The following is a 14,173-nucleotide window of genomic DNA, read 5'->3' on the forward strand; positions in this document are numbered from 1 at the left end:
GGCTATATTGCTGTATTCAAGTTCTTTTTTGGTCTGGCACACCAGGAAGTTGAAAATGGTAAGACATAAGGCTCAGACTTGGGCCTTGGGGCATTTTTATACTAAGCTTTGAATTTAAAACTGGTTTGCCAAAGTTCTAACACTTAGTTATTTTCCTTTGTTGCCCCTTATAACTCCATCCCTCCCCGACATTTGAGTTCTCCTAGAAGCAGACTCGAGTCAAGAATTTGAGTGCAGGGACCGTATTTGGAAGATGATCTAGGGAACTAGCAGCAGAGAAGGAAAGAAAGCCAGTGGAGGGTGTGCTGTCAAGAAAGTTACACGGTAGATGGACAGAACTCGTGATCCCGCCGTGGACCTTCTCCGGTAAATACACAACACACACACCTCAGGGTCACTCCATCCAGAGCCCCGCGAGCTCCAATATGCCAACTCCTAGCCTTCTTGGTTGACTTAGTGACCTAATTAGCTAAAACCTAAAATTCAACTGAGGTATCTTGAAGACTGCAGGGTGAGCAGGGGACAGTTTTCTAAACAGAGCAAAGCTGCAAGGGCCCAAGGCTGTGTGGTAGACACGTGTTTTGTTCTGGCTAACTAGAATCAATTCTTTCTTCTGAGGGGACTGCAATTTCTTGTGAGGGGATAGCTGGCCCACGGTGTCGTCTGAAGAGACTGTCACCCAAGCTATCTTGCCCTCCCAAGGAGGGGCAACATAAGCGAGGCCATGCCCATCAGCACCTGTTAGAGGATCCCCCGTGCTGGTCTCTGCTTCTTCAGGACCATTCCATTCTTCCAGTGAATTCCATTTTTATTTATGGTAGACAGCGTTAGTTTCTGCTTTTTCCAAAAACTCTGAGGAAGGCAGGAAGAAACACATGTCCCAGAGCTTTTTAAGAATATTTTTGCCACATCTCTTAGTAACATTTTCTTCTCACCACAGATCCTCTCACCATCCCCCTACACCCACTGTTTTTAAACTTGTCTGTGCTCGTATATAGAAAAGCAATTAATTTGGGGTTATTTTAAAATCTGGCCACTTAATTTGTTTCTAGTTGCTCTTGGGATTTTCTTTTTTCTTTTTTTTTTTTTTTAAAGATTTTATTTATTTATTCGACAGAGATAGAGACAGCCAGCGAGAGAGGGAACACAAGCAGGGGGAGTGGGAGAGGAAGAAGCAGGCTCATAGCAGAAGAGCCTGATGTGGGGCTCGATCCCAGATCGCCGGGATCACGCCCTGAGCCGAAGGCAGACGCTTAACCGCTGTGCCACCCAGGCGCCCCGATCTCTTGGGATTTTCTTATGTAAACGAGTTCTTTTTCCTTCCCATAATTAGCTTTGTTTGGTTTGATTGCACCAGGCTGAAACCTCGAAAATAATTAGTAGTAATTGTGGCCCATTCTTCTCTAGTTCATGACCTTACAGCTGTTTTTAAGCTTCACCATTAATCCTTCACCATGGTATGTTAGGCGTAGGAAGATAGCTTTTTATCAAGTTAAAATTTCTTCTTTTCCTAGCTTAGTTGTTAAATTTTATCAATGCTGTTTTATTAGGATTATGGGCGTTCTCCCCCTTTAATGTGAAGAATTTCAAGTGTGTACTAATACTGAAACAATCTTGCATCCCTGGGCTAAACACCAACCTGGTCATCATGCTTTATCTTTCAATACGTAACTGGATTAGATTTACCATTTAGGACTTTTCCATTTGTATTAACAGGGCTCTAGTTTCCCCTGCTCCAAACCCTTTTGTGGACCATCCTGGCAATAACACTAAAATATTAGTACATAATGCTGACCTTACAGAATATATTGACAAGTTCAGTCTAACCCAGGCTTCACATGCAACATTTTTCCAGTTCATTCTTAATCTGTTTGCCATTATCCTTATGGAGGCTCCCCTGAATTTTTTAAGTCAACTGCAAGTTAAGTTATGCTAACTTGCCAGGCGTGATTCACCTCTGACCTTGTCTTTAAGGCATTTCATTGAGGTGTTCTGACATTTGATATCTAAAATCAGACATATCATCTTAAGTAAATTCTTCTAAATTCTCCATCAACTAGGGTCACTGTTCCCAGGTACTGGAGACTTAAAAATCCATCCCCAAAACCACCCCCACAAGGCCCTTGGGCAACTGATTTGCTTTCTACCAAGCTTCTAGTTTTATCTAAATGGAAGCAAACAGTAGGTACTCTAACCTGCTTTCCTCCATGCAACATCATGGAATTTGTTGTTTATGCCAAGGGTGACTGTTTTATTGCTGAGTGGTGTTCCACTGTATGGACATACCACAATCTGTTTATCCTTTCATTTGCTGATGGACATTTCAGCTACTACAGATAAAACTGAAAATGTGGGCGCCTGGATGGTTCAGTGGGTTAAGCATCTGCCTTCGGCTCAGGGCATGATCCCGGCGTTATGGGATCGAGCCCCGCATCGGGCTCCCTGTTCAGCAGGAAGCCTGCTTCTCCCTCTCCCACTGCTTGTGTTCCCTCTCTCGCTGCCTCTCTCTCTGCCAAATAAATGAAATCTAAAAAAACAAAACAAAACCTGTGAAAATGTGCAGACTTCATGTGGACATCTGCTGTCATTTGTTAAACACACCTGGAGTGGACTGGCTGGATTCTATGAAATGTAGGTTTAGCCTTAAAGAAATGGCCAAAATTTTCACGGCATTTTTAGTATTTAACAGGACCACCAGCACTGCAAGAGAGAGGCACTTGCTTCACGCCCTTAGCATGTCGCCTCAGTATGGTCACATTTCTCTTCTGCAGACTTCATTCTGATAGGCAAGCAGCAGCTCAAGCAGGCTGTTTCCATTCCCCTAATGACTGAGGATGCTGACGTCTTGTCACGTGCTTGCTCGCGGTATACATCCTTTGGTCAGGTGTCCAGATTTTCCCCATTCTAAAAGCTAGGCTACTTACTGAGTTCAAGAGTTCTTTATAGATACAAATCTTTTGTTGGAGATTTTACAAATACTTTTACATATGGCTTATCTCTTTTCATTCTCTTAAGTCTTTCAAAGAGAAGTTTTTGATTTTTATGAAGTCCAATTTACTCTATAATTTGTACTTTTTGTGTCCTTTTTGAGAAATCATTGCCAAACCCAAGGTCACTATTTTTTCCTTTACTTTCTTCTAGATTCATAGTGATAGTTTTTACATTAAATTGTAAAGTTCTCACCTCCCTTTCCTCTTTGCTCCCCCCTGGCAATCCGTCTTCGGCATTTTCCAGAAATACTTTCTATCTGCCAAGTCACCCTCTTCTGCTTAGTTCTCATTCATTGTAATAGCCTCTCGGCTGACTGCCTTCTACCTTTAATCCGTAATATTCTTTTTTACTGTAATAAAATACATGTGACATAAAATACATTGTCTTAATTAGGTCTTAGGCTACTGGCCCACACCTAAGACACACAGCTGCCCCAACACAGCAGGGATTAGCCTCACGCAGCTGCTAAGACATCAATAAACATTCAGTGCCTCATTCACACTGGCCACATTTCAAGTGCTCAGCAGCCACGCGTGGCTAAGTGGACATAATGCCAGGTAGCGAAGGTATTTCCAACATCTCAAAGTTTTTGGACAACGTTGCTGTTCATTAATAGCTGCTTCCATTGTTAAAGCATTTAGTTCAGGCACTGTAGTGAGAGTTTTAACCCTCAACACTGAGGTAGACGAACTCAGTATACGAACATTCAAGTTCTGTGAGGATAAATACCTTGCCTAAAGGAATCATTTAAAGCTTGACAAGCTCTTATTGCCAATCTACACAAAAAGTACTCGTATGCTTCTCACAGAATGTATTCCATCCCAATGCTATGTACTTTGTAAACAACCTCCTTTGTCCTTTTCTTCATTTGAAACTACATATGGGAAATCCCTAATTAATTCACCCTCTTCTTATGCCTCAATATACATACTCTGTACTATATCCTACGTGAAACACGTGAACAGAAAGTTTCACAACCCTTGGCTTTTCTTCCCTGTGTCTAAGTGGATGTTCGCCTGGCCCCACTTCCCTAGAGAACAATCACCCACCATTTTCAGCGTCCAAGAAGACTCTGATCATACCAGCCAATTGGGCCTTTTCCTGGTTAATCATACCCATGTGGGGAGCTTCCGATACTAGGTTCTCACACCATGATCAGAAGTACTGGGTAAGAGTATCTGGAAATCAATAGTCCCTACAATGAGCCTGAGGTACAATCAGACTTGGGAGTAAAAACCTCAATCATCTCAGTCTTGAGAGAGAGAAATTCAGGGGCACCTGGCTGGCTCAGTGAGCAGAGCAAGCGACTCAATCTTGGGGTCGCGAGTTTGAGCCACACACTGGGTGTGAGGCTTACTTACAAAAAAAAAAGTCTCCTTGTTTCCTCCATGATAGCAGAGGATTAGAAAGAAAACAATATAAAACCACAGAAGTGGACACACTTTCTAGAGCCTGGTTGTACTTCATTCTTCCCAGATACACACAATGCTCAACAAGCTGAAGTTTATTTCTCACACACACAAGTCACGTCTGACCACTGAGAAAAGCTATTTACATAAAACATCATAGATTAAAAATACATAGTATTTGTATTTTCATACAACGGGGTCCCAGGATTCAAACAAGGAGGTTTGATTCCAACTCTGCAGCACAGAGTGGTTTGCTCTGCTACGAAGAACTCTAGCGGAGGTCAACTCGGGCTGCAAATTCCTCAAGGTCACATACGAATGCCCTTCACACCGCCGGCTCTGCGCCCGTAGAGGAAGACACGGCTTCTTCAGCACACGCGCCCACATCTGCGGCTTCCACGCCCGTTGCCTCGCCGGTTTCCTCTTCCCAGTCACGTTCCTGACCAACGGGTGACTCAGAGTTACCCAGGGGTCCCCCGTGCAGTCTCTTTGGAAAGAACAAACCAACAATGTACTGTAAACACTGGAAGGCCCGAGTCTGCTAGCAGTATGCTGATACCACCGGCCCGCCACGCTCTAACGAGGTCCTTCTCCTAATGTCTCTCAATGAAATTCGCTGACCATCAGTCAAGTGTTCTGTCGACGTCTCCACCATGCCGGACCCCATTTCAGCAAAGTCACAGTGCCTAACGATTTGCTCGTTGTTTTAAAGCACTGACATGCCTTTGCAGACCACTTGAGTCAGTGCTTCTCAAGCGACCTAGAGTGAAGGACCAGGTTCCCTGATTTCCAGTGTGCTGTGGACCAACACTTTCACGGCAGTGAAGAGAGAGATTACAGTACTTCCAAATGAAAATGTCAAACAGTCATTCTGTCACGGCTTATAATGTAAGCAATTCAGTACCAGAAAAGCTTTTATTCGAAAAACTTTCTTCCTATCAGCAAGATGATTTCTTTGCAAACATGAGTACGTTTAAGACCTTTTTTTAGTCCAAGACTGTAAAATAACAGTCATCAGGCTAATTCTTTTTTCTTTAAAGATTTATTTATTTATTGGGGGAGGGGGACATGCAGTGGGAGAGGCAGAGGGAAAAAGAGAGAGAAACTCCAGCACTCCTTGCTGAGTTCGAAGCCCGATGTGGGACTTCATCTTAAGACCCTGATATCATGAGCCGAAACCAAGAGTTGGACACTTAACTCACTGAACCACCCAGGCGCTCCCTGCACCCCAGGCTAATTCTTATAAGCACATTTGCTTCTTCCAAATTAAAAAGTCAGGTAAGACCACCAAACTTATTTAGTGTACCAATTAAAAATTCTATAAATTACAGTAACGTCACACTGGCATTAAAGTTAAATTAAAACCTGTCTAAAAACTTGTCAACTGTGAAACAAAAATTTTCCATATTTAAGTAAATCCCTTTTTATATTTCTACAAAATAGATGTTTCTTTTGCTTCATAATAATAATATCTAACAGTTACTGGGCTGCTCTTACATGCAGGGACTTCTCTCCACTTTCACCATTATGACTCCTTATTCTCATGACAAGCCTACGAAGTACGTACCATTACTCCCATCTTGCAGATGAGGAAGAGGAAGCTCTGACAAAACACATAAGCTGCTTGACTCAACAAACTTTATGGGGCTGGGGAGGGAGCTAAGACTCACACCCAGGACATATGATTCCAGAGCCCACACGCTTATTGATTACACCGCCACCTCAAATGATTAGAAAGTAGAGGGTTCCGCAGCAGGTGATGTTGAAACCCCTACCTCGATCACCTCCGCCAGGTACTGCACATGCTCTGCTACTTCTGCCAACTCTTGATTTTCCTTCTTCAGGCGCGCAATTTCACTGTCCTTTTGTTCAATTTCTTTATGAAGCTATACGACATAAATACAGTTCAGTATTCCACAGATCGGCTATGCTACAAACCAAATCAACACGCCTCCAAGTCTGCAACTGACAGACACATTTAGCACAAAGCTCCTAACAGTGGTGCTAGCGTTGGCTCTCGGTGAGCTGCTTCTGTGCGATTCTGGTAACAGCTCCCTTTCTAATTACACTTTCCTTAGACCAACACTAAAGCTAGTTCGTACCACTCTACCCAAGCAGAAGGAACGTCATCCCGGAACGTTACAGGCCGCCACAGATTATATTCAGTACCTACTTTCTCATTTTCCTTAAGTGCTTCATAGAGAGCCTTCCTCCGTTTTTCTGCCACTTCTTTCCAATATTGAGAGGATGGATTTTCTAAAATAAATTAATGTTTTCATGTAAACCTTGAAAATAATTACTATCGTATGCTGCTGTAAAAACCCAGTGATTTTTCTACTAAAAAAAATGTTCCCACAATGCTTATAGACCATCACTAGCTTCCTCTGTTGACCCCCTGCCATTATGAGAAGAGCGAGTACGCACGACAGGCTTCCCGTCTCCGCTATGTGCAATTTCCTTTCTTCAAATTCATTCTCTACATACCTGTCTTCTGAAAAGACGATTTCCAAGTCTTGTGACACTTAAGACCATCTAATATCAGAGCTGTCATATTAATCACTATCCTTTTCTTTAATATTTCATCCCTATTTGAATCTTAGCAAACAGTAAAGCTTTTCCAAATTCACACAAATTTTAAATTATCAAAACATTTGGGTAAAATATCTAATAGTGTCTCCAGATTAAGAAGCTGTGGGCAGAATTCATAATAGTATAATCAATGATTTGTTATTTTATTCAATGTTTAAATACTAGTTACTAATAGTAATAATTTAAATATTAAGTTATTTATCATAACTAAGAAATTTAAGATAAAAGTTACATATTTTTTCATACCTGCAATCATTAGATCAAACGCTTCTTGAGTAACTTCACTAAAATTTTTGTTTTCACTATGTTCTGGGACAATAACAAGTCCAGAGCTGGAAGCCTTAGATGGTAACTGGTCGTTCCAATGTTTCCTTTTGGACAAGCCTTTAATCAACTATAACGAAAATACACACATCAATCTCATTTATTTTGATTTAATGAACGAGAAAGTTGGGTGGTTTTGTCACGTACGTATTAAAAATAGAGCACTCCTATGTCTCTGTCTGTTTGAAATCTTTGGATCTTTTAAAAGAATCACACAAATTTAAAACTCTACCAAAATGTAGTTATTTTTAGGAATTTTATTTGCAGCAACTATCCTAGATTAGACTTGGGTCTAAGGCTTAGCTGAAATTATTTTTACTCTTTAAATAACTGAGTACCACAGAAAGCCAGTGTTTTGAGACCTGCAAAAGTCTAGACACCCTCAGCTGTGATTTTATGCTTTACAGACAGGTGTAAATGAATGAATCTAACATTTTATTCCCAAAACATTAAACATTATTCCTGTATTCATCCATAACTTCTTAATCACCCCAGTGCTACGGCACGTCTTCATACCAAGTCTGCACTTCCTAAATTGAACCATCAATACAAAAACCATTTTGTGAGAAACACACAATAGTTATTCTTGAATTATTTCCAAGTTTCAATGATTTAGGGATCTCTGATCAAGGAAATCTTGAAAATGTTTCCTTGATACTAACTAAAGTTAGTATCATCTGTACCCTACTCTAGCCCGATAACACATACCTCATTTTCTCTTCCCACAAGTGATCCGGCTGCAGAAGGCTGAATCATCTTCAGAGTTCTTCTTGGGACAGGACTATTCTAAAAGTCAACATAATTTATTATCTGGTTACTCAGTTGCTATATGGGTTAATACTCTTACTCCTACTATAATTTAGGGAAAAGGAAACACTAAGAATACTAGTATTTGGTCTGCTATATAATATTATATATGAGCAATATATTGGTTTTTTTCAACTAGCAAACTTGTTATTTCCCTAAAATTATAAAGTTTAAAGAAATCCTAATGGATCACATTACCCAAACTTGACACAAGTAGCTCTTCTCCTTCCATTTCAATACATGCTGTATTATAGTCATCTTGTCAACTAATCGTATCTAGTTACAAGATAAAACATTTCTAAGCTCTAAAAAAAAAAACAAAAAAAAAAACATTTCTAAGCTCTAATACCTCAGACCATATGTGATGAAATTGCAGTACAACAGCAATATGTGTATTCCCTCTTAAAAAGATCTGCCACACAGAAACTAGAAACTTACCAGACATCATAACATCTATGGTAGAAACCCACAAAAGGGGTAAACTGGGGGAAAAGGTTGCTTACACTGCAAAGTATTTCTTCCCCTACTCAAAAAGATTCACCTCACGCTTCCTTTAAGTAGTGACTATCCCCTAACACATTTATGTGCATTCACCCAAGGAGTACAATTTTCAAGAATGTATCTTCCACAAAACCAAATACACATCTAAGAGGAACCCCCCGACAATCTTCACCTGACTGCAGAAGCAGTTCTGCTTCAAGCCCAGTCATCAGGAGCCGGCCACAAAGTCAGTGCCAGAGGCACACTGGAATGCTGTGACTTGCCCACACTACTTGGAAAAAACACAGCCTTCCTTAGAACATGTAAATAGCTTCCCGTATATTTCCTGATCTGAAAGCTCTCTCTCTTTTTGCAAAAAATCATTAGTTATCCTGCTGCCATGGGACAGCAAACAATGGTGAACACTCAAACAAGGGCCGCAAGAACACGACACCCAAGAAGCGTGAGAAAGTTACTGCTTCCACGCTGTACTTCATGGCACGAGAGCTCACCTTTCCCACGGGACAGTTTCTACTGCTGATTATTATCTCACTCTTGCACTGAAGAACAAATGCCAACTACTCTGAGAACAAATATTACAACAACATTTCAGATGTAATTTAGATTATAGATGAGTCAACAGTCTCCAGGCAAACAGAAGAAAACCTAACTCTGGACCCTTAAGAATAGGAGGTGTTAATTTATTTAAATGCTTGCTACTAATAATGGCCAAAGAAGCCAGATAAATCACTGTCACACACAAAATGACTATTTTCAAGGTTAACTTTTATACATGTGAGCTTGAAGCACCCAGCCCCCAAGACGGAATATGGCTATCAACCTTTTCTTTACACACATCAGGCATCAGAATTAACAGACTCCTTAGAGCCAAGAGGTTCAGGTTCTTAGGTATGAATGGGTGCTAGTCTTTTTAGAAAACCATCTGAGATTCTGGGAACCCTTCTTTCTCTCAAAAAAATTTTTAAAAAGCACACAAGAGCATTACACGAAATTTTGCATAACTGGTAGGAAACCCATAAACTCCTATAATTCACTCTTATAGATCTAGTTTTAGTCCAATTTCCTTCTTTTACAGAGATATATAAACTGAGACTGGGATGCTAAATAATTCACCCAAAGTCACAGTTTTGGAAGCTAAGTCAAGAACCAAACAGAACCCAGTCCTTTTATATCCAAGACAGTTGTACTCTAGCTAGTAAATAGATTTTTCTTTAGATATAAGAATCTGCTGAAATAATATAAACTGTCTGGGATTTGCCTCAAAATAATTAGGTGGCTCAAGGAGGAGTGAATGAAAACGTAGATGAAACAAGATTAGCCATATACTGATAACTGGTGAAAATTTAGATTATTACACTGTTGACTAATATTTGAAAATTTTCATAATAAAAAGTTTAAGCACACACACAAAGTTCAGTGGGAAGATGTCATCATCCTAAATGGAAAGGGATAGACTCAAATTATCAATGCACAGTATTATTTAAGAAAAATAATGTAAGGACGCTAAGGCAAGGTAAACCATCTATCAGAAAGCATCTGCTATCACTTATGAAAGGCTTTTATTTACTCTATTTAATTTAAATCTGCAAAATGATAGTCTTCCTGAAGATGTGGTCTTGTGGCCAGGAATCCTTACCCTCTAAGTTGTGTGGCAGAACCTTGTTAAGTTGTAAATTCATTTAGAACCTTAATAGCAAAGTCAGTCAAAGTTACAAATTCAAAATTAAATTCTGTTCTTATTGTTATAAAAATAAATATTTGGGGTAAGATTTCCAGTGACGGCATCGTATTGGGATTCAAAAAGTGTAGCAAAACAAGCAGGTGCACTGGTAATGAGTCTGATGTTCTCTGGACACACGTGCACTGTAACACAAAATGTGTCTCTGTGGTCAAAGACACCAATTCTCAAGATACAAAGGATTTTAATAGAGTCATTTTATAAAATGTAGGAGTGGAAAGAAAGCAATCACAATCTTATTTACAGAGAATCCTAAGGAATCTACAAAAAAACTACTAGGTCTAATAAACAAGTTCAGCAAGGTTGCAGGATGTAAGATCAAATTTAAAATGCAAAAATCGACTGTCTTCCATATAGTAGCAATAAACACGTAGAAAATTTAATTCAAGAAATAATTCTATCTATAGTAGCATTAAAAATAAAATACTTAAGAAAAAACTAAAAGGACTATAAAACTCAATACTCTGTAAACTACAAAAACATTGTTGAAAGAAATTAAAGAAGACCTAAACAAATGGAAAGATTTCACATGTAATGGGATCACAGAACTTACTGTTCAACCATAATTAATTTTTTAAAACTTCTCTACTGTTACTTGTCCTCTGGTTAAAAGTTCGGCACTTCAAAGTTTATAGAAACAATAGCCAGATTACATTTAGTTAAATTATGTCAAAATGCTTCTAACCACATGCTTTCTCCAACAAATGAAAGTGATTCTATCACATACCTTTACATTCTCTTTGACTCCTTCTTGTTTCTGCTTCATACTGGGATTCATTATCCACCTGGTGAAGCACAAAAAACTAGTAATTCATGAACAGAAAATGGTTTGTACCTGAAGGTGGAGTTTATATTTTTTTTTTTTTTGGTGAAAGTTTTACAATCATAGAAATCATACTACTGTATGGTGGAACTACTATCTTTTCTCAATGTACCCAAACTCAGCCCTATCAATGACCACAATGACTAAAGTTAGTGACTCTTAACCATCGACATTAAACACACACACACACAATAATTCTGGTTTGGAAACATCCTGTTACAACAGGAAAATTAGGTATTCTAAACAAATTTACAAAACACTGTGGTGCCCTGGATTAAACAGAGGGCTCAAAAAAATCTGAGAAATGGTCACCAAGAAAGGCAAAAATGGTAAATGGTCACCAGGTACGCAGGTATGCTCAAGTCTGTCCTAAAGAATAGCATTCTAGGGGCGCCTGGGTGGCTCAGTGGGTTCAGCATTCGCCTTTAGCTCAGGTCATGATCTCAGGGTCCTGGGATCCAGCCCCACATTGGGCTCCCTGCTCAGCTGGGAGTCTGCTTCTTCCTCTCCCTCTGCCCCTCCTCCCTGCTTGTGCTCTCTCTCAAATAAATAAAACCTTAAAAAAAAAAAAAAAGAATAGCATTCTAACTTTGCTGTTTCAAAGGCAGTTTCAAGCTATAATAAAATTGGCTCTGGTAACTAGCAATACATTAGTGATTTAATATCCCATCTAATGAGATTATGTATTCACATTTGTAGGGAATGTTTAACCATCACCATGAACCGAGACACTTCGGGAAGCAAGGAATAGGCAGCAGAAGATAAAGGGATTATCCAATGTGGTTAATCAGACTCGCTCCAAACCCAACCTCTGAACCTCCTGGACAGGTCTGTGCCTGCCAAACACATCTCCTTGATTGCTGTAGATTATGCCTCTAATCGGTGCAGCGGCTTTCAAACTTCGACTATGACTCACCTCCTGTTCGTACATTTACGCCGTGCCCTAGCACAAGCACAGCCGAGAAAGTTTAAAATCCCCTAATTGTATGATGCACCCTATTTTCACTTCTACCTTATGATAAGCAAATACTGGCTGGGACCCACTAAACGGAGCAAATGTTTTTTTCAAACTGCAGGTCGCAGCCCGGGATCCCCAAATCGTTTACTTGGTCACGAACACTGTTTAGAAAAATGTAACTGAAGAGACGAGAAAACACCGAGCGCATAGCGTGTGAGGTGCAAGTACTGCTTCGTGAAACTTCTCGTTCCTTGTTTGCATCCCGAATTGCGATGTACGAGACCTTTAAGTGTCATGGTTCAAATAGGTGGAAGCCCCTGACCAAGTGTAGTCTTTCCTAGGTTCATCACTCTGGTCCGCACCCCTGCACCCTCCCCTCTCTGCACGGGGCTAGGTCCCCAGGAAACGCAGATGAACGGGAGACACCAGGTGACCAACCCCGGTCGTTTTCAACAGGCGACGCAGGACTCAGCGACATTCCCCGGGGGGCCCAGGCTACGGACCCCTCGGACCCCGGCCAGTTGGAGGCCCAGGGGGTGGAGGTTCCGCCTCACCCCGACAGCCGGGGACAGCCAACCCCCCGACGCGGCGAGCCGGAGCTCCCACCCCAGGCCGGGGGTCCGCCGGGCTCGGGGCGGCGCGCCGGGGCTCCCACCGGGGCTCCCACCCGCGCTTCCACCGCAGCGCACGCGTCCGGGACGCGCCCGCCAACCAATCGGGAGCGCGGACAGGAGAGCGCGCCAAAACCGACCCAGCCAATGGGGCAACCCTAGTCCGCGGGGCCCTGCCTCCCCCGCGCTCCCCGCAACGTCCACCCCGGCCCCGGCCGGAGCCCGGCAGCCGTCACGGCAGCGGCCCCACGTACCCACCTCCTTCACACTTAACGGACGGGAGCGCTCAGTCCCGTAGCGGACGCAGGAGCTGTAGCAGCAGCACCTTCCACACCTTCCACGGCCGCTGGAAAAGGCTGCGAACTCCGCCCGCCTGCCACGACAGCCACGTGACCAGCTGACGCCAGATGGATCCAGCGAATCGCCTGCTGACTCCGCCCCTTCGGCCCCGCCCCTTCCTGCGCCTGCGCGGTTGCAGTTGCGCGGATTGGGGCAGGGAAGGCCAGGGTTTTTTGCCCGGGGACAGTTCGCTGCCCTCTGACCTTTCCTCGGAGTTCTCCTCTCGGTGCGGCGCTCTCCTCTTATTGCCCTTTGCGAGGGCAGGAGGCGGGGCAAGCCCTCCCACTAGACCCGAAGTCCGGAAAAACAAACTATTGTACAGAAAAAACACGGCGTACCTGTCGGCAGAGCCGTGACTGCGCGGACCCCCGATTGTGTTAGGCGCTTACGATTCGGCTGTGTGCATCCTGACTGCGCTGCGGTTCGGTGGGAGGTCAGGAGGCCTGACTCGGCCCTCGGTTGCTCCTGCAGCCGCTCACCGAGCGCCCGGCATGCATCCAGGACTGGTCTGGCTCCGGGAGTACAACACTTACTGCAGGTTTAAGGAGCAGGGACCCCTTAGCAACACCTCTAGCTTTGTTTTATCATTATTCTGCGAAATCCTCAACTTCCCTGTGGACATAGTACGTTTAGGTTCACCGGAGTCTGGTCTTTTGTGGACATCTACCGTAACGCAAGTCTGTTTTCCCATTCCTTAACTTTTCCTGGGATTTTCATTCTCGGAGGAATATTCCCCGCACCGCGCACAGTGCCGCTTTCTGGCAGAGCTGTCTCACCTGTGCGCGCACCTGCCCGCATCCTGCCTCTCTCCCCGGGTTTCCCTTCCACCGAGCTCACAATGTGCAGAACACAGTCCTGTGATCCTGGCTTTGTTGGGGCGAAATACATAAAATCTAAATTCACAAAGGAAACAGTCCATTGATTGGAAAAGTATCAGTGGACCGGATTTCCAAAGTGAGAATCCTGATGACCAGTGCTGAGTACAAGCACGGTGTCGTTTGATTTGAAACACCAGCCAGTCCAAATAGTAACTCTGACTTCCAGTTTCTTCATTCAGCCGCGAGATAAAAAGGGATCACTGGA

General features: G+C 42.5%; 1 protein-coding gene across 1 annotated transcript; it reads right to left on the reverse strand.

Moving 5' to 3' along the window:
* Window positions 1-4,480: 4,480 nt before the first annotated feature.
* Window positions 4,481-13,161, reverse strand: GMNN (geminin DNA replication inhibitor). Its single transcript, XM_040644917.1, has 7 exons — window positions 13,010-13,161; window positions 11,087-11,144; window positions 8,022-8,099; window positions 7,236-7,383; window positions 6,574-6,656; window positions 6,176-6,286; window positions 4,481-4,887 (listed from the first exon to the last, which is right to left on the reverse strand). Exons 2-7 carry the CDS (start codon window positions 11,135-11,137, stop codon window positions 4,726-4,728), a joined length of 633 nt encoding a protein of 210 aa, XP_040500851.1. The 5' UTR covers window positions 11,138-11,144; window positions 13,010-13,161; the 3' UTR covers window positions 4,481-4,725.
* Window positions 13,162-14,173: the final 1,012 nt, after the last annotated feature.

The sequence above is a fragment of the Ursus maritimus genome, unplaced genomic scaffold (genome assembly GCF_017311325.1).
Source record: "Ursus maritimus isolate PB19 unplaced genomic scaffold, ASM1731132v1 scaffold_30, whole genome shotgun sequence".
Taxonomy (NCBI): domain Eukaryota; kingdom Metazoa; phylum Chordata; class Mammalia; order Carnivora; family Ursidae; genus Ursus; species Ursus maritimus.

Bases quoted from the DNA above. Each gene is read 5' to 3' on its own strand.
- GMNN (XM_040644917.1), bottom strand. From the start codon at position 11,137: ATGAATCCCAGTATGAAGCAGAAACAAGAAGGAGTCAAAGAGAATGTA. The intron at 7,384-8,021 runs GTATGTGTTATC...TTTTCGTTATAG, and splicing joins TTGTGGGAAGAGAAAATGAG to TTGATTAAAGGCTTGTCCAA. The intron at 4,888-6,175 runs GTAGGGGTTTCA...TTCTTTCCAAAG, and splicing joins ACCTGGCGGAGGTGATCGAG to AGACTGCACGGGGGACCCCT.